Below are 27,549 nucleotides of genomic sequence, written 5' to 3'. Positions count from 1 at the left end.
AGAAAATTTTGGATGGCCTTTCATATTTAATGAGTTTGGATTTGTGTTTTGAATTTGGATTTGTGTTTTGAATTAGGATATGAATAATTCTATATATAAGTAACTTTTTCATGAATTAATACGTAATTTTCAACTTATATCTGACTAGGCATAATTAGATGCGTAAGAATAAGTGAATAACTATTGAATTGAATGAAAAAACATCTGTAAATAATTAAAAGCAAAAAAAGTCACCAATTGAAAGGTAAAAAGAAAAAGAAAAAGAAAAAAAAATGGTCCTTGGTGCGTTGTATATGTTCTCTTTAATTTTCCTCCATCATTTCCTCACCGACGCTACTAGTATAAATATCTTTGTCTCCTCTTCTCTGCGCTTGCTGTGGCAAACTATATTTTCACATCTTATTAAAATCAATTGCTTTCAATTCAATCATCATCGATCAAACTAAATCAGCAAGCAAACATGAAGAAAGCTCCACCATACATTTCTTTCTTCCTATTACTCTTATCTGCCTTTTGCTTTTACTCTTCGGCTTTTGGACAGGCTTTGTCACAAGATGAAGGTAATTAAGCCCATAAATTCTCGCCAAGTAATATTAAAGAAGCAGCTTTTTTTCGGTTAATATTAATTAATTCTTTTAAATTATTTTACCCACCTTAAATTTTATATCTCAAAACTCAAATCATACATTTGTATTAATTTTAGACTCTAAATTATAAACACTAAATTCTAAAATTAGCTACTGTTTTTTTTTTTTTTTTACTAAAGATAGAAAACTCGAACTCGCAACCTCTTAATTGAGTATAGAGAGACTATGTCATTTGAGTTTTGATATCATGATTTTATATATCCATCTCTCAATCGTGATTCTTTTTTAACGTATTATATGTAAAGATCTCAATCTTTTTATATATATAGTTTTTCACACAACAAGTTAAAAATGTAGATATTAAGATTTTGTATAATTAAAGGATATATTTTAACTATGCACAATTTATATATTAATATTAAGTTTTAAAATTTTTGGGATCAATTTCAATGTTTATTCTTAATATTTTTAATAAATTACATTCTATGTTAATTACTTGTTTTGTTGTACTGCATCATATATATCATATGAATGTATATAGTGGAAGCTCTGAAAGACATAGCTAAGACACTTGGGAGGGAGAATTTGTTTTCTGGATGCAATAGTAGTGAACAACTACAAAATATGAGTTCGTGCATGATGTTGAAGAGTAATCAAACTACTGCTGTTATATGCAATTGCTCCTATGCCGATTCCACTCTCTGCCATGTCACTAGCTTGTAGGACTTCTCTACATATATATCTCTCACTCCATCCTTCTTATCCCTAATTGATTACTCTTTTTGAACAAAAATACTCAAAGAACAAAGAAAATTTTAAATTTAAGAAATTACTTATTGCAAAGGTTTAGCTTATTGGATAAAAATTATGTAAATAATTATGTATTTCACATAATATAAATAAATTTGTTTAAATAATTATATTTGGCTTTTTTTTACATAATATAAATAAATTTATTTTGATTTTACTTTTGAATTACGTTTCGGACGTAGTCCTGTTTTGGTTTTTAAGATTTGAAGTGTCCTATTTAAATCTTAAAATGTTTCATTTAGATTAACGAAATATCTTACGTGCGTGACAGCAGTACAAGAATAAGGCCAATAATCTAAAGAACAAGTACAAAGTCCAGAAGTACAAAATCAACAATAGATGCATCAATATATTTATTTATCATTTTTCTTAGTTTTATAGAAAATATTTCATTTAAATTGTAAGGAGATTGATAAATAAATTTATTGATATATCCATTGTTGATTTTGTATCACTGGGCTTGTACTTGTTTTTTATATTATCGATCTTGTTGTACTATGCAGAACATGCCGTTAATTATTTAACTTTAACCTCACGATAAGACTATATTAAAACTAAATAAAACTTTTTTAAATTTAAATAAAATATTTTAAACTTAAAAATTAAAATAGAATTATGTGCAACCTAAGGACAGTACTTTACCCTTAGCTTTGAATTAATACTAGCCAACTCTGCTATTTTACTAAAATGTTTGGCACATTAGCATTGTCTTTTTAGTTTGACAAAATTAGAGTCCGTTAAGATAATAGTAGAAAATAATATATTAACTTAACATAAACAACAGAAAATGATCACAAATGGCTATAATAACAAGTGAAATAAGTAACCAAGTTCATGAAATAACTTTTTGGAAAAAAAATAATACTTGCGGTAACACTTTAGTGTGAAAAAAAAAAATGATTAGTGTTGGCTAAAAGATAAAAAAAAAAAAAGTTGGTCCCTGAAAGTACTCTTTTTGAACATCATTTTCACGGTTAATAATTAAATGAACCAAGCAGATGTGTGAAACGAGAAAGTCTCCCAGGTCAACTCCCAGCGGAACTTGTGAGGTTGCCTTACCTTCAACAAATGTATGTGTCTCTCTTAACTTTACAAAATTCAATACCCAATCATTTCTGGATTGTTTTTTTCTCATATCTTAAACTTTAGAAAACATTTTAAGTACATTGAAAATACCAATATACCAGTTGTTTTAACTGTTAATCTGAATTATAAAAAATATATATAATATATATTAATTAAAATCAATAGTTAAAATAATTGGTACACCAGTACTCCTCGGTGCACTTAAAATATTTCCTAAACTTTAATATATATGTTGCGTGCATGACAAACACTCTTCCTCTGTTTTTGTTACAGCGATCTTACATACAACCTCCTGAATGGAACTATTCCAAAAGAATGGGGCCGAATGACCAATCTTACCTTCATGTATATTATTTTATTTTATTAATTATTTCTCTTTTATACTATATATATATATATATGCGATCACTAATATTTTTGCATAATAATTATCAAATCGAATAGGTTATATTACAAAATTATCAAATTATTGATTTGATCGGTAGGCACAAACTAAATTTACTGATCAAGTTATAATTAAATAATCATATAAAATTAATTTTATTTTTTCTTTTCATAATAAATATATTTTGTTAAGTTTTATTTAATATTAAATTAACAATTATTTTTAAATTTTAATAATTCATTAATTAGTTTATATTTATTATACTCTTTAAATATTTATAAAAAATAAAAAAGATATTATAATTAATAAAAGATTATTTTTTAAAATTTATAAATATAATTTAATTTATTTATGTGCTATATTTAATAAAAAAACATCATAATAACAAATTTTTTTTTGGTGTCTCATAATAACAAATAATAACTTAGTCTAGCTTAACTGAATTTCACAAAATTGATTCATCCGATTTTAGCACGTTTGATCGGTTTTATTGAATTTAACCAAATTTAATCTAATTAATTATTTATTCGGCTCAAATAATGAGTTAATGACCTAATTCAATTTAGTGACTATGAGTTTTTTATTCGACCGACTGGATCAAATAAACCGAATTTGATCGTGATATATGACAAGGAAATTTAATTTGGAGCGAGCATTAAGTTTTTTTAATTTAATTTCAAGATCACTGATACAAATAACAAAAATCTAATGTCGACGTTAATCTTCTATGACAGATCCTTAGGGGGAAATCGAATAACAGGTTCAATACCGAAAGAGATAGCAAACATTTCTGGTCTCCAAGTTCTGTGAGTCTCTGCTCTTCCACACTATAGCTGGCAAACAATTTACGTTTTCAATATTAAATAAAATAATATATTTAAAATTAATGTACTTAAATATAACTTTAAAACTAAATGTATGTTGATAAATTAATTATCAATAACGTAACTTGAAATGGATATAGTGTTGTTGAGTTTAATCAAATGTCTGGAAACCTTCCTCCTGAGCTTGGGAATCTCTCACAACTTCAAAGACTGTAAGGCCTTTTAATTATTAATTACTTTCTTTTATCTTATATTATCTTCCACATGGATGTGTTAGTTTTGGAATTTACTAATTTTGTTTCATAATAATAATAATTTCTGTTTTTATAATTACTAAATATACAGGCAAATTAGCTCAAACAATTTTACCGGAGAGCTTCCTGCAACACTTGCCAAGCTCACTTCATTGCAGATTGTGTAAGCTTCATATATATATAGTTTTATCAAATTCACGGGAAAAAATTGTTGTTTTTGTTTCTCAATTAATTTATGTTTTTATTTGTTTCATGTGTCCTTATCCTATGTGCATGCAGTCAACTTAGCGACAATCAATTTTCTGGAAAGATACCTGATTTTATTCAAAGTTGGACAAATCTGCAGCAATTGTGTGAACTCTTTATTAATTTTTTTTTATTTCTTCTATTGATTGATAATTAAAAATTTATCTGAATTTGTCTCGATTGCTTATTTATTTTGTTAGAGTAATTCAAGGGAGTGGAGTAAGTGGGCCAATTCCTTCTGGGCTTGCAGTTTTGGGATATTTAAATGACTTGTAAGTATATACCATACGTTATTATCGTGTAAATTATTATTTTATTATCCAATATTTGAATAAAATTTTAATTTTATTTTTAATATTTAAATATTTTATTTTGTTCTAGTTTAGTATTTTATTAAAATATTTATTTTAAAAATATTCTTTTTTTCATTATCATCTTTTTATAGGTAACAACAATTATAATTGTAGTAGTTATCATCTTTTTAAAAATAAACTAGTGGTTGTAATAATTTGAAAATGAAATTGATAAAAATAGATAATAAGAGGGAAAAAATAATATTTATAAAAAAAAAATAATTTTGATCATAAGACAAAAATACGATATAATGAAAAAATATAGAATCTAACTTTAGTGTTTAAATTTATAATTTAGGATTTATAATAAAAAAAATTTAGATAAAAAAATTGATAGATGTTGGTTGAAAAGAATTAGTTATCTAGTATTACTCTAAATAAAATGTTTAAAACAAAAATAAAAGATTCGAAATATTAGTGACAAAATGTAAATAATTAGGAAGTAGTTAGATTGTTAGAAGGAGCTAGACACTGAGCTAAAGTTAGTTAGAAGTTGAGCATTTAATTATGTCACCTATCACTAAAGTCTGTTATATAGAAGTAATGTAACTATGTTGATGATTCATTCATTCAATTCACACGTTCACTCAAGAGTGTGAACTTAATCAAAGATTAAAAAAAATGTATTCCCTTCTCAGCTTTCTTTGTTCACTATCTTCAGTTAGAAACATAATTAGGATTTAATTCAAATATTAATAAAAATTGAAATAATGTTTTATCTTTAATTTTATATTGTTTTAGTGTTTTTCAAAAACTGTTTATATATGAAAGCTTTAAAGCGAGCCAGGTAAAAAGAGAAAGAAACACCGAGTTATAAGAGAATAGCCCACTCTGTAGTTTATATAAGCACACACAGAGGAGCATAGAGCAGGGAGAAAACAGAGAGAGAAAGTCGTAACTGAAATAACAAACCTAGTGTATCTAATTAAGTACAACCCACTCGTCCACTTAAATAAATGTGAAGGTTCGAATCCCACGTTATGCATGTAGTAATCTATTGACTAATAGTAAATTTTTAAATAAAGTTCAGATTCGTGACGAATTAGTTCTTTATCTGTGTATCGTGGACAATAAAAAAAACTGACTAACTACCTCCCTAAGAAACATTAGTACATTACCCTTTTATCATTTATTACTACTCCTTAATAATATAGTATGATCGTGTTTATTGATTTAGTTATGATTCTATTAATGATTTTATGCAGGAGAATAAGTGATCTGAATGGAGCTGAAAGTTCACCTTTTCCTCGACTTAGAAATATGTCAATGAAAAATCTGTGAGTTGATTTTTTTAATCTCTCATAAATGATTAAAATTTAAAAGTAAATAATACGTAAAATTGAATATACATATTTTTATTTTCATGAAACAATGAAAAATAAAAAAGAAAAAAATTAAAAATCTTTTTTATTGTTTAGTAAATTTTAATTTAATAAGTCAGATAATTAAATTATTTTTTTATAATAATAACTTTTTAAAAAAAATTATCCCGTGTATTGGTGCTGTATGTGTCTTTTGTTTGGCAGGATTTTGAGGAGTTGCAATATTAATGGAACCCTACCTACATATCTTGGGAAGATGACAAGCTTACAAACCTTGTAATTACATTTTAATATTTTTTGTCTTATAATGTTTTAATATTCTTGCGCTTACCAATCCATATATACATTTTTGTTTTCCCAGAGACCTCAGCTTCAACAAATTAACTGGACCAATTCCCCCTCAGTATGAGAACCTTATCAGACGAATAGTGGCATACATGTAACAAATTTTACCATACTTTTTTTTCCCATAGTTATTTACTTGGTGCTTATATCCGTTGATGACTTATTGAAATACACCCTATTTGGTAGTTGGCACTGTCAAAAAATAAAATTATAAAAATATTGCAATATAAAAATTATTCATGTACTTAAATAAAAATAAAAATAAAATAAAATATTTTGGTTCGAAAATAAAACTTGTTAAATTTTGTGCTCCTTCAAAAATATAGATTAGTTTCTTGACTCCCCCAAACCCGAATGCAGGTATTTAACTGGAAACTTTCTCACGGGAGATGTACCTAAGGAATGGATAAATAATGCTAATAAGAAGCACTACTTGTAAGTTCTCTTTCATAAGCTAATTATACAAAAAAATGTTTTGAAGTCAAAGTTGTTATTATTATTATTATTATTATTATTATTATTATTATTATTATTATTATTATTATAAGTGAAGATTTTTAATGATATAGAGAATGGAGTTTAAATTTAGGGTAACACCAAAATAGCTAGTTTGAAGTAAAGTTATTGCAGTATCTATTAAATCAATTATGTAAGAGATTATTTATTTTTGTTTCATAATTACGATATATATAAAAGATAGAAAAAAAAAGCTTATTGCACTATCATGTATTTTGATTAGGTCATTTATGTAACATGGTTTACATCTAATTTTTATTACAATAATAATAAAATTTTTATTATTATTTCACCAAATTTTTATGTTTTTTTTAATTCTATTAAGAAAATACACAATCTTCTAACTAAACTTGTCATCAGTAAGTTAACCTAACTTAGATTTTTTTACTAAGTGCATTTTCAACTTAAAAATGAAAATCTCTCAAAACTTATGATACAAAACAAAAATTACATCAAAATGATTTGACATAATCAATGGCTTTTACTCTACAATTATTTCTCTTTGCCTTTATTCTCAAAGATTTTTACAATTTTCTCACATACATTATAACAAAACAGTATTTTTGCGACGATTTTTTTAAATGTTAGGCGACAGTTTTTACCGCCACTAAATTTTTTTGCAACAGTTAAAAAAACGTCATAGATTTAAACGTCTCCCGTTGACATAATGACACTTTTAGACTACCGTTGATAATGAGTGATATTAACCTTTTTTTTTTAAAACCAAAAAAGATAAACTAAAAAAAAGCATGATATTCAATGTAAATAATGAAAGAAAAATTAAATTTGTGCTCTCATTCTTTGTTTTCAAAGCTTGACAGAATATCCTTTTGTATAAATGTATTTCTTAAAAAATTGAAGCTTTACTTAGTAACAAATTTTGAACACCAAAGATAGAATTATAGTTGTTTTTTTCTCCAAAAATCAAAGTGTTACAACAGGAATAATGAAGGTGCAAAAACGCAGAAGAACAAAGTTGTAATAGCAGAAGAACGTAGATGTGTACGAGTTGTCCTTGTTACTCTTGTGTTTGCTTTTCTATCTTTTTGTTGATAGTATATTATCTTTGCACCAACCAAATCAGTAGCATTGATTTTTATTTTTCCTCCAAATTTTGATATTTTTTTTTGCCTCCTTCGCACTTGATGAAAATGTTTTGATACCAAGAGTAAAAAAGAACCACTTTTTCTTCTTGCTTTTGTATACTATACCAGAAAGGGAGCCACTCACGTACACTACAAAAAAAAAAGGCCTATGGTCACGGTAAAAAACCATTACCATAGCTAGTAAAAAGGGTGGCCATATATCTGTGGTCACGGTTTTTTACCGTGGCCTATTCTCTCGTGGCCATAGGTCTATGGTCACGGTTTTTTGATCTATGGTCACCGTTTTTATGGTCACAGTTTCAATTTTCAAAATCTGACACTTTAGGCCACTTTTTTTACTGTGACCATAGGTTAATCTATGGTCACGGTAAAAAAAACCATAGGTTAAAAACCGTGACCATAGCCTTATCTATGGTCACCCCTCCTTAAAACCGTGACCATAGCCGCTATGATCACGGTTTTCACCGTGGCCATAGTCTCTATAGTCACCCCTCCTTAAAACCGTGACCATAGCCCAACCTATGGTCACCGTTTTCACTATGGCCATAGACTCTATGGTCACCCCACTTAAAACCGTGACCATAGCCTATCTATGATCACGGTTTTTCACCGTGGCTATAGCCTCTATGGTCACCCCACCTAAAACCGTGACCATAGCCCTACATATAGTCACGGTTTTTCACCGTGGCCATAGCCTCTATGGTCACTCCCTCCTTAAAACCGTGACCATAGCCTATCTATAGTCACGGTTTTTCACCGTGGCCATAGACTCTATGGTCACCCCCTCCTTAAAACCGTGACCATAACCCTATCTATGGTCACAGTTTTTCACCGTGGCCATAGCCTCTTTGCCCTATCTATGGTCACGATTTTTCACCGTGGCCATAGCCTCTATGGTCACCCCTAAAAAACATGACCATAGCCCTATCTATGGTCACGGTTTTTTAAAACGGTGACTATAGCCTATTGTTGTTTATGAGATTCAATTTTTTTAAATTATAATCACATCCCAAAATGATAATAATCACAAAATAAATCTAGAAATAAGAAATTAAAGAAATCTAAATCATAAAAGTTTCATTATAAGATAGATATATTTAATCTTTAGTCTAAACAACACAAATCCAAATAAAGTGAAATTTTTTCAATTACATGTACTACCTCAAAAAGTACATAACACATTAAAATATTACATTTGCATAACTAATTAAGGTCATTGTAAGACCCATCCCATGTGATATTTGTATGGAACATATTTTCTTCATCACATCATGTCTTCCTGCACGTAAAAGAAATAAACATGTTAAATATCTTGCAAAAATGGTTTTGATGATGCAATACATATGCAGCAAAAGAAGGAAAACATTCATCCACAGTAACACTCAAGAATTATTCGAAACCATCATTCACTTCAAACAGCAACTATTGTAAGAATGCAGCAGTAGTGATAGCTTAGACTCAGAAATTCATCAAAGTTATCACTACTGCACAAATAATTCAGAATTTGTTCATTCCAACAGCAGCCAACACAAGAATAAGGCAGCAATAATACTATGCAGCAGCATCATATAAACCAGTTTAGCACAAAAATAAAATAATGAAACAGCAACATAGGATCAATAACAGTTTAAACCTAATCAACAGCGCCAAGCAAACTAATTTAGCACAGGACATATCAATGAAGCAGCAGCAGAAAACTAAATTAGAACAGGGCAAGTTATTACCAGCACAGAAAAACCAATTTCAGATAGAATAAATATCAGAGTTCAAACCTAAATCCACTACAAAATCAATTGACTACCTAACCACCTAATTCAACTAAGCTAACCTAATCAAACAACAACCTAATCAAGTAATACTAACATGGAGTTTAATCAAAGGAAATTTTTAACAGAAGAAACTAATTCCACTCAACTTTTTAAACTCAATCTCATTATTCTTGCAATTAGCAATCACTACGACAATTAAGTTCTCAAAAAAAAAAAATACCATGTGACAAGCAACATATATACAGCCAATATCCATGCATAATTATAAAAGATTAACAATTCTAAAACCTTAACTTTAACTCAAATTCATGATATATCATTTACCAAAAGCATACTATTAATTTAACTAGAAGTTTTGAACAGTACTTACTTCGATATCCTTTGATACATGGTTCGATCCAAATGAAGGAGGAATGCTTCGCCGCGCATCATTTGGTGCACTACTCGCGTCAGGCGGAGATTGTTGGGCAGCTTCTATCATTACTTGCACTTGTTCTGCACTCATACCAGGATTGACTTGTTGCAACAACGTTTTAATCAAGTTTGTTAAACCATCCAACTTGGAAGTTAAGTTATTTTAATTTTTCTCCATAGTTGAAACCACTTCATTATGTTGTTGCTGCATTTGTCGGATTTCCTTCTCCTTTTTAAGAGAGGATTTTGTGACTGATCGACCATAGAAACGAACTCTTCCATGTCTCTCTTTTCCGAAAACTGTTTGAACTGCGTCATCATCATTGTATCCTGCTTCTTTCAAATTTTGAAGATGTTCCTATTACACACAAATAGGATCAAAATAAATGCATGCACCCAACAACTTTAGAATAAATAAAAATAGCTAACACATTTCTTGTTTGGTGTACTTTTCTAAGAGACCAGAAAACTAACAATTGTCTCTTGTGTTCCCGAATCAGTCTCTCCTTTTTTGCTCGTACGAGTTACAACAAACATCTCAGATTGTGATGGATCTTCATTGTCCTCCTTCTTTGCACGCTACAAAGAAACCACCAACATGTGACTAAGTAAATCAATACTAACTATAATTACAATAATATGACATTATTATTTCTGAACTGAGATTTCAACTTTGGGCAAAGTCATTGCTTCAAGGTACAAATTAAGTAGCAGCAGCCAACACAAGAACAAGGCAGCATTAATACTATGCAGCAGCATTATATAAACCAGTTTAGCACAAAAGTAAATCAATAAAACAGCAACATAGGATCAATAACAGTTTAAACCTAATCAACAGCACCAAGCAAACTAATTTGGCACAGGACAGATCAATAAACCAGCAGCATGAAACTAAATTAGAACAGGACAAGTCATTACCAGCACAGGAAAATCAATTTCAGATAGAATAAACATCAGAGTTCAATCCTAAATCCACTACAAAATCAATTGACTACCTAACCACCTAATTCAACTAAGCTAACCTAATCAAACAACAACCAATATATAAAGATATGTGTTTCCATTAGGTGCTCTGCTTTATTAAAGCATTACTATGCCACTCTAAGGATCAAGTACATCTCAGTAAAAATCTTGTGATGTGCAGCTACCAATATCTTCTTCAAACCTTCCTGCCCAGTACTTTGAAGAAACAAAAAATGTGCCAAATTTTGTGGTATCATGTTTCTTTTAATTTTGTGGCTACAAGAACATTGAATTTCCAAATTTTATCTGCATAAGTCAATCACGATGACTTATTATATGGTTAAAAGTAATCAGCCAACTAAATAATATATATGACATGTGACATTCAATATCATCAAATTGACTATGAAGGTATCACAATTAGAACCAATGCAGATTAATTAAAAGAGTAATTTTTGCTATGTGCTTGTCCACAGTGCTAATTAACATTTAACAATTCCAGAATTCTGCTCTTTTCACCTTTGAAATGCTGTCAAAGACTTCCAATGGAGAAATGTAGCCCATCACTGTCACCCTTTTGCTCTCTACATCTATACTGAATGATGTTACTCTTGAGACAAAACATTAAAAACATGGAATCACAATTCTTTTCATCTTCACTGTAGAATAAATAAATACTATAGTTACTGCTGTTTTTAGAAGGGGTAAAAGTTGTAGCTTCTTTTTTTTTTAAACTCATTTATTTGTCACTGTTGCATACCCATCGGTTGTTCTAGGCATAGAAAAGACAGAGCATGAAAAGACCGCAATAAGTTATCACTACTGCACAAATAAAATCAAACCTTAAAGCAAATACCAAAATATCTACTTTTAAACAGCCAACATACAGCAGCAATAGCACTCACAGTGAGACATTGACAAAATCATTCATTTTCGAAGGAGGATAAGTTATTTTCTACAACCACAAGCCATAAGAGTATATATTCCGTTATGTTTTCAAGTCATCACAAATGATTTTGATTAAGTAAAATATAAGCAAAGTACACAGAAAAAATGGAATCATTCATTTTCGAAGGAGGATAAGTTATTTTCTACTTAGAGAGAGAAATTTTACAAGAATAAATGAAAGATTTCAATTGAGATGTTAGTTAGTTTAATTAGAAAAGTGGTGCAATATTGAAAAAGAAAAACGCAAGTCACAAGCAGCTTAAGTATTAAAAATACAATGCTACTAGTTAATCTAACAATGAAGTGATCTGGCATTGAGAGAGTGAGCAAGCAAAGACATTAAATAAGAAAAGATAGAAGAAGTAATTAAGATGAAAATGGACGTAAGTGCTAACAAGATAGGAGATCAAAATCATTTACTGGATACTACCTTTTTACATTTTAGAAAACTTTTATTTTTTATTTTATTTTAAATCCTTAAACAAACTTACGGCAATAACCAGTTACTAATTAAAAAGGGTATTAGTGGAGGCAAACTTCCACCAATCAAGAATAAGGTATAAAATTATAATATAAAAAATCTAAGGTATAATCTGAAAAAAAAATGGAAAAAAAATTGGTCAATAAAAGAAAAAGAAAAGAAAGAAGAAAAAGCTCAACTAGCGAGCATGAGGTACTGATTAGTAACACGATGTATATATATTCTCATGCAAGTTTAGAGGATCACATAATAATAATAATGCTTTCTTTGCCTACTATTATTACAAATAATGGATATCAAATAATAATCATTCAACGAGAGATTAATACCTTCTGGTGTACTCAATCTTTCTTGGTAACTATCACAACAAGCAGTGTTCAGAAATCATATAAACCTAATCAATGATGCAGCAGCAGAAAATTAAATTAGAACAGCGCAAGTCATTACCAGCACAGGAAAACCAATTTTAGATAGAATAAATATCAGAGTTCAAACTTAAATCCACTACAAAATCAATTGACTACCTAACCACCTAATTCAACTAAGCTAACCTAATCAAACAGCAACCTAATCAACTAACACTAACATGGAGTTTAAACTAAATTTTGAGTTAACTAAAATTAAGTTCTGTTTTTTGATTAATCTTAACGGTGTATAGCATGTATATCCCTACTTACATATGCTAAGTACTGTATTTTAGGTTGAGTGTTACTGATAATCAGATTGAATCCAAAGAGAAGAATAACAATATAATTTTACTTAAGAAGTTATATAATTACATATATAGTTCTTGTAATATATTGCAAAATTAGAATAATGGAAACTCTACTTCTTTTTTTTTCCTTTTAATCTATAAACTTACACTTCATTCCCTTTCAGATAAAAAACTATTTTATTTTATCCAATCTATACTTAGAAGATACTTCAACCTAAAGTAGAAGATTGAATGTTACCCAGAGGATTTTGCTTCGAATAAGACTTGCTCACATAATCAGGCTTGCTCTTGTGACAGGAAACTCACGGTGAAACTGAACGGGGCACAGCTCAACGGCGGACTCCACCCGTGGTAATGGCGGCAGCGGCTTCCCCTGGCGGCGGCTCAGACGGCAGCAGCAGCCGCAGCAGAGCTTCAACGGCGGCGGTGACGGCAGTGGAGGCGGTGACGGACGCGAGCTTAGCTATTGACCCCTCTCTCTCTCTCCTCGAAGTTCCACGGTGGCTGGATAGTGGAGGAGCGCGACGCCTACTCTTCTTCCTCGCGGTGAGACGCGCTAGAGGAGCTCAGCGACACTAGGGTTTCTGCCTTCTTCGATCATGGGGGCTGTGATGAAGTAGGGGTTGGGAGGAAGGTGAACAACAATGGTAGGGGCTGGGAGAAAGGGAAACGGCGTACGATGGAGAGGGTTGGGAGGAGCTCGACGAAGGTGGGGGCTGGCTCGAAGGAAAACGGTGAGAATTGGGGGGGGGGGCTGTGACGAAGTGATGATAGGGTTTTTTTTTCCTAAGTTACTAATTAGGAGGGAATGGGAATTTTGTTGGGAGGGAAGGGAATTGGATTGGGGGGGGGGGGAGGAAAACGACGGCATTTTTGGAGGGATACTTAAAATAATAAAAAATGAATTAAAAAAAATAAACCGTGATTATAGACCACCTTAGGCCACCCCTAATAACCGTGACCATAGAATATCTATGGTCATCTCCAAAAACCGTGACCATAGATATTTTTAGGTCACTTTTCAAAACCGTGACCACAGACCCTTTTAGGTCACCCTTTCGAAAAACCGTGACCATAGACCCTTTTTTGTCACTGTAAAAAACCGTGACCATAGACCACTTCTAAAACCGTGACCATAGACCCTTTTATGCCACCCATCAAAACCGTGACCACAGACCACTTAGGTCACCCCCAAAAACCGTGACCATAGACCCCTTTAGGTCACCCTTTTTTGAAAAACCGTGACCATAGACCCTTTTTGGTCACTGTAAAAAACCGTGGCCATAGACCCTTTTAGGTCACCCCTAAAACCGTGACCATAGACCCTTTTAGGTCACCTCCCAAAACCGTGACCATAGACCACTTTAGGTCACTCCTCAAAACCGTGACCATAGGTACCCTATGGTCACCCTTAATGTGAAAACCGTGACCATAGACCCTTTTTTGTCACTGTAAAAAACCGTGACCATAGACCCCTTTAGGTCACCCCCCAAAACCGTGACCATAGACCCTTTTAGGCCACCCTTTTTTAAAAAACCGTGACCATAGATACTCTATGGTCACCCTTTCCAAAAAAACCGTGACCATAGCTTTTTTTTTTTGGTCACCTTAAAAAACCGTGACCATAGAGGGTCTATGGTCACGGTTTTTCACCGTGACCAAAAAAACCGTGGCCATAGACCCAAAATGTTGTAGTGGTAATAAAGATATTTAAAACGTCTTTTTTTAAAGACGCTTTTTAATAATTAAAATTTAACCTATATAATCAATTAAACTATATTATTTTTGTCAAAATTAGACCAAACAAACTGATTTGACTGAAAAATCGATAAATCAAATCTTGAATCGATCTAAATTAATAATTTTTTTATAGAAAATGACTATAATACTCTTATTATAAAAAAATGACTAAAATATTCTTATTATATATATTAATTTTAAAAATCCTAAAGTCTAATTCAATGATGGCATAGAGAGAAGAAAAAGATTAGAATTTAGAGTTTTTAAAATATATAATAGAAATATTTTAAGTCATTTTTCATAATAGAGGTATTACAATTATTTTTATAAAAAATATTAATTTAAATTGGTTCAAGATTTGGTTTATCGATTTTTCAGTCAAACTGATTTATTTCGTCTAATTTTGACAAAAATAATACAGTTTGATCAATTATATAGGTTAAATTTTAATTATTAAAAAATATATTTAAAAAAAATATTTTAAGCGTCTTTATATCAGTGATTCCTTACCAAAAATGCTAGTGCTGGAGTGATGCAGAAAAAATACTTGTTGTCCATAAAAAGAACTTATTGGCTTTCGTTTTTTTTATTGAGCCGTTCAATTATTACTATAGACATGTATAAAAAGAACACTCAACGAATAATATATTTAAACTAATCAAATAATATTTGTCATCATCAAAAATAAAATTATTATTTCTTAAACTCAAAATAAATATATAATTATAAATATTACCTATATAAAATTATAAATATTAAATTAAATAAAATAATTTTAAATTATTGGCTTCTTGCCAACTTTACCGTTATAATATTTTGACACAAATTTTATTATTTGTATAGAGACATTTCCTACAATAACTTCAGCATTAGTGGGAGCCAAAATAATCAAGGATGTCAAGCTGAAAATACGTAAGAGATCGAGCAGTCATTGCATTATTTATTGTGTCATTATTTTTATTCCAAATAAGTACTTATTAATAATAATTGTACATATAGTAGACTAAAATATTATTATTATTATTATTATTATTATTAATTTTTCTTTCATTTAGTAAAGTCATTATATTAAAAAATTTAATCTCAATAATTTTCTTTTTTACATAAATACTTGTTTAAAATAATTTAGAATTTTAAAAGTGACGCTTATTTAAAATTAGATAGTAATTTTGATAGCAAATTATTAATACCTACTTATGTATGTATAAATAATGTATGTATGTTTGTGAGCAGATATTAACCTTCTTTTATATATCTAGGAACTTATTTGCTAGCTCCTTGACACGCAATGACACGTAAGTTTGGTATTCTATAATGCAACACTATTAATCATAGATGTACATATAGCCTTTTCATTTTTTCAATATATATATATATTTTATACTGTTTTTATTATGATATATATGAGCCGGTTATTATGTTAACTTACTTTGTCACTTCCATAATTTTTACAGTGGAAAGGTTTCATGTTTGGAAAGCACTGTGTGTTCTAAAAGTAAGGTTATTATTAATAAACAACTGCTCTTTCTTATATCCCTTGAATATATGGTTACAAAAGGAAACTTGGAACCACTACTTTGCTGTTACAACTTATTCCTAGCTATAACACCCTATATCAAAACTTTGAAAAGCATTTTGTAAATAAAAGTGTCGTTTAATCCATAATATCTATAGTAAATTAACAAAACTGTAGTTTTCTGCTAAATGGGTTCTATGAAATTATTAGACAATAAAATTGTACATTTACTAAAAATTATAAACTTTATTTTAATAATAAATACACTTTTATTTATTTAATTTATTTTTTATTGAACTTAGAGTAGTGTAATGTTTCTTGTTAAATTTAACAAACAACAACACTATACCATAGTATTTGTGTTCTTTGTCCAGAACACATCAAAGGCAGTTGATAGCAGAATGTAGTAAGTTCTAGAATATTGTTAAGAGTAATTAGTTAGAGAAGCTAGTTATGGCAATTAGCACTCTAATTTAATTACTGTAAATACCGTGTAAGGAATCTGCAGAAACGAACTAATCATTTTTACAACTCTCAATAACAGTTTTTATAACTCTCAATTCGTTCAAGCTCTCTCTCTTCATTTCGATTATTCTTCATCTTCTACCTTTTTCTTTCTTTAACTTTTTCACTGTCTAGTACCCTTCATGGTATCAGAGCACTAAGTTCTGATCAATCATGGCAACAAACATACCATTCATAGTTTCTGAAGCTCAAATGAGCTCAACACCTAATTTCATTTCTTCTCCAATCTCTATGAACCTCGATGAGGACAATTTCTTTTAATAGAAGGATCAAACAGAGTCAACAATCAAAGGTCATCATCTCTTGAGTCACATAACAGGAGAAGGTATACCAGATAGTTTTGATGTACTACTTTGCTCAAGTCGTGGTTGTTGGCTTCAATGATAAAATTGTTCACCACGAGGGTGGTAAGGTGTGTATACACATAGAAGATCACTTTGCATCTTAGATTAGAGCTAAAATTATACAGCTAATGAGTAAATTGAGTAGTATTAAAATATTATTAGAGTTGTTAGTAGTTGGGAGTTAAGTTAGTAATGGCTAGTAGTTAGTAGATGGATATTTATGAGGTTAGTTGAAAATATCTTTATAAGTAGCATGACTTTTGTATCATGTAACAACAATTTCAATACATCAACTTCATATAATATTATCTTCATATATTCTGCTTTTCTTCAAGAAATTTAGCATGGTATCAGAGCTATGGTATCCTCCTTGAAGAGGATAAGCCATTAGTTTTTCGGTGAAAAATCACCACGTATCTTCTTCACATTTAAATAATAAGTCCCATTGTCTTCTTCCTCTGTAATGACAGAATCATCTTCTAACATAGCACAATATCCCACTAGCCCTTTCTATATTCATCCTAGTGATCAATCCCACATCTGTCCTTGTCACTCTTGTCCTTACTGGCAGTAACTACCACTCTTGGTGTCGATCTTTTTCTATGGCCATCATCTCCAAAAATAAATACGACTTTCTTCTCACTGGCTCTATTCCTTCTCCTCTAAACTGATAATCCTCTGTTTTCAATATTGGAGCATTGCAATAACCTGGTGTTGTCTTGGTTATTTCATTCCCTCTTTCCCTATATTACCCAAAATTATGGTTATTGAGAGCTGAAACACGCGTTCACATGCCTCTCAAAGTTTGTTGTCACCGTCACCTTTTCTTCTTTTTCTTTTCTTCTTTTCTCTTCTCTTATTCTTTTTCCCTTTCTCCTTCTTCTTCGGTTAAGAACCACCTCATGTCTGTACCTTTTCTTCCTCTCTTTATCTATCTGTTCAATCCACTGCCGGTCGTCACGGCGTCCTGTCTCCTTTCTTCTCTCTTTTTCTTCTTCCTGCTCCTTCCTGGTTGTCTCACTCTCAAACACAGAGCCAAAGCAGTAGCCTTGTTTCTCCTTTTCGTCATGACTAGAATTGTCGACCTGCCACACACGTCTTTCTTCTTTCTCTGCGTCTTGCGCCACACGCCTCTTCCTCTGCGGTACATGCCTCTTCCTCGACCATCTCATCAAAACTCATCCAAGCTGGTGATTATTGACATCTTCCATTCACCAGTTTGCGGGAGCATATTACAATATTATTAGAGTTGTTAGTAGTTGGGAGTTAAGTTAGTAATGGCTAGTAGTTAATAGATGGATATTTATGAGGTTAGTTGAAAATATCTTTATAAATAGCATGACTCTTGTATCATGTAGCAACAATTTCAATACAACAACTTCATATAATATTATCTTCATATATTCTGCTTTTCTCCAAGAAATTTAACAAGTAACATTCAAATTGGAGGTTCAGTAAACGAATATGTCTTAGCATTGAAGGAAATAATAGGTGCGTTAACATCAGCAGGAGAACCAATGAGAAAAATAGATCATATTAATGCAATTTTTCATGGCTTAACAGGAGAGTATGCTTCGTTAATCACTTCTGTAGTTTCCAGATCCACAAGTATATTGGAGAGTTAGAGGCATTGCTCCTTGCGCATGAAAGTATGTCAGAGAGGTTTCGAAGGTCAGAGCCACCTATCTTAGCTAATACTGCTCAAAATTCACATAATTACAATATGAGAGGAAGTTTTTGTGGAGTTTATAAAGGAGGCAGGTTTAATGATCAATTTTCATATGGCTCTGGCTCAAGATCGAAAGGAACTGAGGCACGATTTGAAAATGATGCAAGGTTTGGAGGATAGATATGATGCATAGTTTGGGAAGAAACCTTCCTATGAGAGCCTAAGAGTATTTGGGTACTTGTGCTTTTTACATTTGAGCCCTTACAGTAGGCACAAATTGAACTTTCGATCTGCTCCTTGTGTGTTCCTTGGCTATGGCACTACTCACAAGGGTATAAGTGCTTAACACAAGAAGGGAAAATCATCTTCACTAGGAATATAATGTTTAATGAAACACATGTTCCTTTCAAGAATGGTGACTTCTTGAACAAGAATCAACACATGTCTATGACTCATCTCACTTCAACTCCCATCATACTAATAATTCCAAAACTATCTCTTTCTGTACCAACAATTTTTGTATTAATTTTTACTACTCCAAATCCAACCTCACATCCCTCACAACCTGCTCCAAATCAATTACAGTCGGTTCCCTTAAACCACCTTTTATATCATACTCCACCTCTTACAAACTCAACTACTGATTTTTCATCTCAGCCATCCCTATCTCATGATTTTAATCCAACATACTCCCTTGCTATCACCAATTCATCTCCAGCCCTCATCCCTTTGGCGCCATCAGCTACACCTATCATTGTTCCAATTTCAAACTTTGAAATTGTCTTGCCCTTCTCTGATTCTACACCACAGTAGACCAACACTCATTTGATGATTACCAGGAGTGAAGCTGGTATTTTAAAACCTAGGTTCCTCAATGCAATGCTTGAGATTCGAATTGTTAAGGAAGCTTTGTTGCAATCCCAGTGGAAGGCAACAATGGATGCACAATTTAATGCCTTACAAAGGAACCACACTTGGAAGCTAGTGCCATTACCACCAGGGAAAGATGCTATTGGAAGTAAATAGATGTTTCATGCCAAGTATAACTCTGATGGGACTCTTTAGAAGTATGAAGCATGGTTGGTGGCTCAGGATTTTTCTCAAAGGTCTGGCTTTGATTTCAATGAGACCTATAGTCCCATGGTGAAGTCAACTTCTATTCACATTATCTTGTCTATAGCATTAGCAAATTCTTGGTGCATTAAGTAATTAGATGTTAATAATGCATTTTTGTATGGTGATCTTAGTGAGGATGTGTATATGAAGTAGCCTCAAGGCTATTTAGTTGGAGACTCAAATCTGGTTTGTAAACTAACAAAAGTGTTGCATGGCCTGAAGTAGACTCTTCGGGCCTGGTACAACAAGCTATCCACAGCTCTGAGGCACTTGGGTTTCTCTTCTACAACATCTAATGTCCCTATTTTCAGTAGATTTTGCAAAGGCTTAGTATTATTTGTGCTTGTATATGTTGATGATATCATCATCACTAGGAGCTCAGAAAGAGTGATGGTTGAGGTTACTAAACAGCTCAATGTCAGGTTCTCTTTGAAGGACATGGGTGATTTGCACCACTTTTTAGGCATTCAAGTAATAAAGGATGCAAATGGAGGGTTGTTGTTGAGTCAGGAGAAGTATGCTACTGATATATTGATCAAGGTTGGCATAAAAGGATGTAGTTCTTGTAAAATTCCTTTGCCTTCTTCAATAAAATTCTTAGCTCTTAGAGGTAGTGATTTTGAAGATCCAAATCTTTATATGTCTATTGTTGGCAGCCATCAATACTTGACCATTACAAGGCTTGAGATCTCTTATTGTGTGAACAAAGCCTCTCAATTTATGCAATCTCTTTTAGATACTTACTGGCAGCTAGTCAAACGAATTTTGAGGTATATTAGTGGTACTTTGAGCTATAGCTTACACTTACACAAGAATAGCATACTTGCTCTTACACCATATAGTGACTCGGGTAGAGACCCTGATCATAGAAAGTCTACTGGTGGTTTCTGTGTATTCTTGGGCAAGAATCTGGTTTCATGGTCATTTAAGAAGTAGAGTGTAGTGGCCAGGTCTAGCACTGAGGCTGATTATCAAGCCATGGCAGACCTTGTAGCTGATTTCATTTGGGTGAAAAATCTCCTATGTAAGCTCAAGCATGTTGTTTCTGAACCTCCAATGATTTACTGTGACAATTTGAGTGTTGTGTTATTGGCTGCTAATCCAATACTTCACTCAAAGTCCAAGCATTTTGAAATTAATTTACACTTTGTAAGAGACTATGTGATGAAAGGTGTAGTTAAGGTCAATCATGTTCCAAGCTATGTTCCAATGGCTGATGCTTTAACAAAAGCACTACCTTTAACAACTTTTCTTCATTTTCGATCAACTCTTGAAATTACAAATGTAAATCTTGTTGGCTTAAGGCCTTGGGTCACTGAAGTGGCAGAATCTCTAGGTAGTGACGATTGTATGATGGAAGATAAGGAAGAGGTAGAAAGCAAGGTGCATGATAGCAATGATGGCAAATAAGGAAGAGGTAGAAGGCAGGGTGCATGATAGTAGAATATAGTAAGTTCTAGAATATTGTTAAGAGTGATTAGTTAGAGAAGTTAGTTAAGAGTTAGTTATGATAGTTAGCACTCTAACTTACTATAAATACCTTGTGAGGGATCTGCTGGAAACAAACTAATCATTTTCACAACTCTCAATAACAGTTTTCACAACTCTCAATTCTCTCAAGCTCTCTTTCTCTCTCTTCATCTCAATTGTTCTTCATCCTCTATCTTTTTTCTTCCCTCAACTTCTTCATTGTCTGGTACCTTTCAGTAGTGTCGAATTCTAATCATTCCAAAATTTGATACATCGATGGTAACCTTTTTTAATATGTCATATATCATTTGCACCATTTTTTAAATACTTTTGTGTATATATTTCATTTTCATTTGTGAGTTTGTAAGATCTAGGATCTACTTTTGTCCTACAAAACTAGTCTTTCACATGTACTTTTATATTTATGAAAATTGGTGTGCACTTTTGTCCACGCAAAAATTTTTCATGTATACTTTTGCCATTTACTCTATAAAAGTGAATATAACGAAAAGAAAAAAAAAAACTGCGACTATATCACTCCTCCCAAAAGCTTAAGCGGATTAGAAAAGATAATATGAATGGTTATATCTCTAATACTCCCCCTTAAGTAATAGTCTATTTTGGGTTTGTTTGAATTTTTTGCATAAGTCTTTTTCTCTTTTTAATCTTATGCTATTTTTTTCACTTTTGAACTTCACCAAAAATCGAACTCTACATTTTTTGAATATAAAGCTCCGATACGATCATCATAACAAAAAAAGGTAATATGAATGATTATCTCTCTAATAAAAACAATAACTATACACTCTTTTCTAATAAAAAATGAAAGTGTATACTTTAAAACAATAAAAAAGTAGAACAAATATTAGTTCTCTCTTAAAGTTACATATTTCTCTCATTTCTCTTACCTGATTATGTTCATTATTAAAGCCTCACCTCTATTCTCTTTAGCTTAGCATAGATGCTACTAGAAAAATTATTTTTAGTGGTTATTTATTTTGATTTTAGTGTCAATAAAAATAGTCACTGATATATTTATCTCCAATTGGACATTAAATATTATGTTTTCTTGCTAAAAGATTTTAATGGCAGTTATATAATTGCTAGTAATGACCTTTTTAATAGCCGCAAAAAGTATATAATTACCGTTATGACAAATGTAAAACGACAAATATATAATTGTTGTAAAGATATAAGTTAAATAAGATATATAGTGGTTATATGTTGTTGCCACTAAAAATAATTTTTGTTTTAGTAACAAGTACCTTTCATGATGCAATTCTAAAATGTTATATATACATGGATCTAATTGATTTAATTGATTTTGCTAATTGATATGGCTCTTATAATTTTTTCTTGTTGTGGTGGCAGTGTCACACTCTTTCCATATAAATTGTGGTGGAGGAAAGGTAACAACAGAAAATGGAAAGACGTATGATGATGACTCAGATGAAGGAGGAGCAGCTAAGTTCTATCACAATGAAAATACAAATTGGGCGTTCAGTAGTACCGGTAATTTCTTGGAAAGTACAATTATTACTTCGAGCTACATTCCTTCTATTGTGTCTAATAAGCTCTCTATAAAAAACAATAATGATATTGAGCTATACACCAATGCACGCGCATCTCCTATTTCTTTGACTTATTATGGATTTTGCCTTGGAAATGGAAACTACAATGTGGATCTACATTTTGCTGAGATCGTGTTTATTGATGAAACATATAAGAGCCTTGGAAGGCGCATATTTGATATCTACATTCAGGTACATTTCCAACATCAGGATCTACATACTACCATATTATGTTATGAATCGTGTCTTCAAAAAGTTTAAATATATTACTTAAAATGTCATAAATAATTTTTATATTTAATTGGATAATTTTATTGATCTTTATTTTTACTATACATAAAATATTTGACTATGTAAATCGCATAATAAAAAAGTCATATAACACATCATCTGTACAACATGTCTTCATATACAAACGAGAGGTTTAAATACACTACACTAACTTCGGTGAATAGCGGCGAGTTTTTAGCGGAGCAACTTTTGATAACTTCTGTTAAACCGTATTTAGGATTAGAATTTAGTGGCAGTTTTGTATCAACCGTTGCTAAAGAAGAGTATATCATTGTGTTAAAACACTCATTCTAATACTGCGCTATTTTCTGTGATCTTTGTAGCATGTTAACATACTCATTCTAATACGAGTTAATTAATTTGTTTGTAAATAATTTTTTAATATTTTTTCTCAAAATAAATAATTGTCTAAAGTCACACATTATAACTTTTTTTATAGCTAGTTTTTTGATAGAAAAATAGTTAGTTTTTTGAATTATATATATAGGTCATTTTAGTAAGTCTATATTGTGGTGACGGTAGTATTTGAGAAAGTGTTGTTAAAATTAAAATAATATTTTTTATTATTTAGCAACACTTTTTAAAATGTTGATAAAAAAGTGTTACTAAAATGTGAAAAAATGTGATTTTAATTTTAAAAACACTTACATAATTACTATAACTACTATAATCATAGATATACTAAAATCTACTTTTCTCTTTCTTTATATATATATATATATTAATGAGGATGATTTGACAATGAGATTGAAATTGAAATGTTGTAGGGAAATCTAGTGCAAAAGAACTTTAACATTGCAGAAGAAGCAGGAGGCCTTGGTAAGAAAGTTATAAAATCATTTAATGCAAGTGTGATTAATGGTACTTTAGAGATTCGCCTTTACTGGGCTGGCAAAGGAACAACTGCTATCCCAAAAAAGTCAATTTATGGACCTCTTATATCAGCCATATCTATCTACCGTGGTATGTTTCTTGATCAGAAGTATTATAATAATCTTGATATTATAATATAGTTTTTTTATTAAAATTCTTAAAAGTCAGATAATTATGCATGCCAATTTTTAAGCTTCCCCAGATCATGGAAGTAGAATATCAGCAGCTGTTGTCGTTGGAATTGTTGTTGCCATGGCAATTATTATTGTCTTGATATTTGCCATATTTTGGTGGAAAGGCGGTTTAGGAAAGAAAAATTCTTTTACAAAAGGTAATTATTAGAAAAAGGAATAATTACTTTCTTTGTAAATAATCTTTTATTTATTTTTTTCACAAAATAAATAATTGTCTAAAAAGTCACGCATTATAACATTTTTTGTAGTTGGCAACGGTTTATTTACTATTTTTGTTTGTTTCAATTTACAGAATTAAATAATTTAGAGCTGCAAACCGGTATGTTTTCTATACGACAAATAAAAACAGCAACAAATAATTTTGATATCGTCAACAAGATTGGAGAAGGAGGATTTGGTTCTGTGTATAAGGTATTTTTACAATATATAAATATTAAAAATTTTGTATTGTTTATTTATATTTTCACATTCTATCCGGTTTTGAAAATCCTTTAGCAACATTATTATATTCTAAAAACTACATCCTATTATATTCTTCGAAAATACAGGGTGAGTTACCTAATGGTACAAAAATTGCAGTCAAGCAACTTTCTTCAAAATCAAAACAAGGGAATCGAGAGTTCTTAAATGAAATAGGCATGATTTCTGCTTTACAACATTCATGTCTGGTTAAACTCTATGGATGTTGTGTCGAGGGAGATCAGTTATTTTTGGTATATGAATACATGCAAAATAATAGCCTTGCTCATGCTTTATTTGGTAATCTCTCTCTTTTAATAAAGTAGTCTTACTTATGTAAATGATTAATTATATGGGTAAATAGTCAAATTTATTCTTGAAAAGATCATTCATTTTTTAAATTGGTATTTGAAGAATTTTTTAATTAAATTCGTCCTTCAAAGATTTTAAATTAGTTATATTAGTCTTTCTGGAACTTTCATTGCTAACGGCGTCAAAATTTGCCAATGTGACACGTTAAGTGACACCACAATGACTACAGTATGCACCTGACAATCCTAATTGACTGTTAATATGATAAATTTATGCAATAAGATCAAATCAGCTCCAATTGGGGAGGACTTTAAGGCATTGAAATTCTTCAACTTGGGTTTGATTTGATTTAATTTTATAAACTTATCATGTTAGCACCCAATTAGGACGGTGAAGTACGTGCTGTGCAAACTCTGACACCACGAGCAATAGAAGTGACCAAAGGACTAATATAACCAACTTAAAATTTTGGAAGGACGAATTTGATTAAAAAAAATCTTTCAAGGACCATTTTAGAGAACACACAATTTTTTAAAGATTAATTTGACTAGTTACTCTTAATTATATTATATGGTATCATTTAATATAATTTTAATGGTTTTCAAAAGGCCGTGAAGAAAACCAAATAAAGTTGGATTGGCAAACAAGACACAAAATTTGTGTTGGTATTGCTCGAGGATTAGCATACCTCCATGAAGAGTCAAGAGTGAAAGTGGTTCATAGGGATATCAAAGCAACTAATATCTTACTTGACAAAGATCTCCACCCTAAAATATCAGATTTTGGTTTGGCTAAACTTGATGAAGGGGATAATACCCATATTAGCACTCGAATAGCTGGAACATTGTGAGATTCTTGACTTTTTTCTTGTGCAAAGTTAATTAGTAAATAACATTTACCCGTAGCCTGAAATAAGGATATACTAATGCATCTTCAATTATTTAACAATTCTTTTAAGGAAAATGAGATTTAGCATGTACATTTGTCAAGTTATAAAGTTGGTATATTTTATAATTCTTTTTCAATTTATTATATAGTGGATATATGGCTCCAGAATATGCTATGCATGGTCAGTTAACCGATAAAGCAGACGTATATAGTTTTGGAATTGTTGCATTAGAAATCGTGAGCGGAAGAAACAATACAACCAATCGATAAAATGAAGGGGCATTCGTTTTACTTGATTGGGTAAGTCTATTTCATCTTGATGATCACATACTCAAATATTCCTAGTGGCTTTCATAAGATTATGGATCTATTTGGTATGAATAATCTTGTTTGTTACAAAAATAATGTGTGGAAGAATAAATTTAGATCTCGTAGTAACAAATAGATAATTAACACTAAAAACTGTTAAATACAATAGTTATATATTTTGCATTATAATCATGCATATAAAACCTAACAATTGTGATTTATTCATTTTGCTTTAATAGATAACCTCTTCTCTCATTTTTTAGTGTTCTTTGTAAAAATTTCTTCTATACAATATTTTAATAAAATTTTACAATTATATATCTAAACAAAATAATTTTTGAATTCTACATTTTATTCTACTTTTAAAGAAGTGTTTTTTTATACTTGTTTGCAAGATACACTTAAAGGATAAACAAGAAAAACGAGAATTTAATAGAGACACAATTGGTGTAGTTGTCATTATTTAATTTTAATATATTAAAATTTCTAAATATTTATATTCTTGCTTGCTTAGTTTGGAAAATTAGTTTATTGATTTAGAAATAAACTAATCAGTTCCTATATTAGGCACGTTTGCTGAGAGAGAAAGGTGATATAATGGAAATAGTTGATAGAAGATTATTGGATTCAAACTTGAAGAAAGAGGAGATGATGGTGATGATCAATGTTGCTTTCTTATGCACTAATGTGTCTCCAACACTTAGGCCTACTATGTCTTCAGTGGTAAACATGCTTGAAGGCAAAACCATTGTTCCAAAACTAGTTTCAGAGTCATTAAATGAGAAGAAATTAGAAGCATTAACAATGTATTATAACCAAGATGACCAAAGTACCACAACAATAATGGAGATGCCTTTAACTGCTTCATCTACTTCTACAGCACAAGATTTGTATGCAATTCACCTAGACTCTTCTTACTTTGAGAGTAGAAATTAGAATATAAGTTACATAAACTATATATACATCTATCCCAAAATCCCAATTGATTGATGACTACTTTTTCCAATTGTAATTTGTAAATTGCTACATAAAAAGCTATTAGTTTCAACCTCTCCATGTATGACAATCTCTTTAGTTCCGTGAGATTTTACACAACAACTATAAGAATAGAACTCAAAATAGACATTGTTATTACAACAAAATTTATA

At 30.8% G+C, this 27,549-nt stretch overlaps 2 protein-coding genes and 1 long non-coding RNA gene across 6 annotated transcripts; 2 read left to right on the top strand and 1 right to left on the bottom strand.

The window, feature by feature from the left end:
- Positions 1-380: 380 nt before the first annotated feature.
- On the top strand, positions 381-27,548 carry LOC130941714 (probable leucine-rich repeat receptor-like serine/threonine-protein kinase At3g14840). Of its 3 annotated transcripts, XM_057870290.1 has the most exons (24): positions 381-560; positions 1,129-1,306; positions 2,396-2,467; positions 2,757-2,828; positions 3,603-3,674; positions 3,833-3,904; positions 4,038-4,109; positions 4,226-4,297; positions 4,393-4,464; positions 5,751-5,822; positions 6,072-6,143; positions 6,229-6,306; positions 6,573-6,647; positions 15,708-15,776; positions 16,124-16,159; positions 16,319-16,359; positions 22,876-23,267; positions 24,134-24,329; positions 24,433-24,570; positions 24,726-24,844; positions 24,982-25,192; positions 25,813-26,050; positions 26,242-26,392; positions 26,969-27,548. In XM_057870290.1, exons 1-23 carry the CDS (start codon positions 461-463, stop codon positions 26,360-26,362), a joined length of 2,640 nt encoding a protein of 879 aa, XP_057726273.1. In that variant the 5' UTR covers positions 381-460; the 3' UTR covers positions 26,363-26,392; positions 26,969-27,548. The 3 variants fall into 3 exon arrangements, 1 of the variants encoding a protein (XP_057726273.1); XR_009070694.1 differs by lacking the exon at positions 25,813-26,050; XR_009070695.1 differs by lacking the exons at positions 24,982-25,192; positions 25,813-26,050.
- Positions 8,608-13,870, bottom strand: LOC130941715 (uncharacterized). Of its 2 annotated transcripts, none has more exons than XR_009070696.1 (6): positions 13,363-13,870; positions 12,739-12,803; positions 11,500-11,590; positions 10,492-10,596; positions 9,974-10,375; positions 8,608-9,113 (listed from the first exon to the last, which is right to left on the bottom strand). It is a non-coding gene; the product is annotated as an uncharacterized LOC130941715 (long non-coding RNA). The 2 variants fall into 2 exon arrangements; XR_009070697.1 differs by having other exon boundaries at positions 11,500-11,570.
- Positions 26,999-27,337, top strand: LOC130940063 (probable leucine-rich repeat receptor-like serine/threonine-protein kinase At3g14840). The gene has a single exon (XM_057868111.1). The coding sequence runs from the start codon at positions 26,999-27,001 to the stop codon at positions 27,335-27,337; it is 339 nt and encodes a 112-aa protein (XP_057724094.1).
- Position 27,549: the final 1 nt, after the last annotated feature.

This window comes from Arachis stenosperma, chromosome 7, assembly GCF_014773155.1.
Source record: "Arachis stenosperma cultivar V10309 chromosome 7, arast.V10309.gnm1.PFL2, whole genome shotgun sequence".
Classification (NCBI taxonomy): Eukaryota; Viridiplantae; Streptophyta; class Magnoliopsida; order Fabales; family Fabaceae; genus Arachis; species Arachis stenosperma.
The sequence above is the reverse complement of the archived record's forward strand: the minus strand, read 5'-3'. Positions and strand labels throughout refer to the sequence as shown.

Bases quoted from the DNA above. Each gene is read 5' to 3' on its own strand.
- LOC130941714 (XM_057870290.1), top strand. From the start codon at position 461: ATGAAGAAAGCTCCACCATACATTTCTTTCTTCCTATTACTCTTATCT. The intron at 2,829-3,602 runs GTATATTATTTT...CTTCTATGACAG, and splicing joins ATGACCAATCTTACCTTCAT to ATCCTTAGGGGGAAATCGAA. The intron at 16,160-16,318 runs GTAAGTTTGGTA...TAATTTTTACAG, and splicing joins TCCTTGACACGCAATGACAC to TGGAAAGGTTTCATGTTTGG.
- LOC130940063 (XM_057868111.1), top strand. From the start codon at position 26,999: ATGGAAATAGTTGATAGAAGATTATTGGATTCAAACTTGAAGAAAGAG.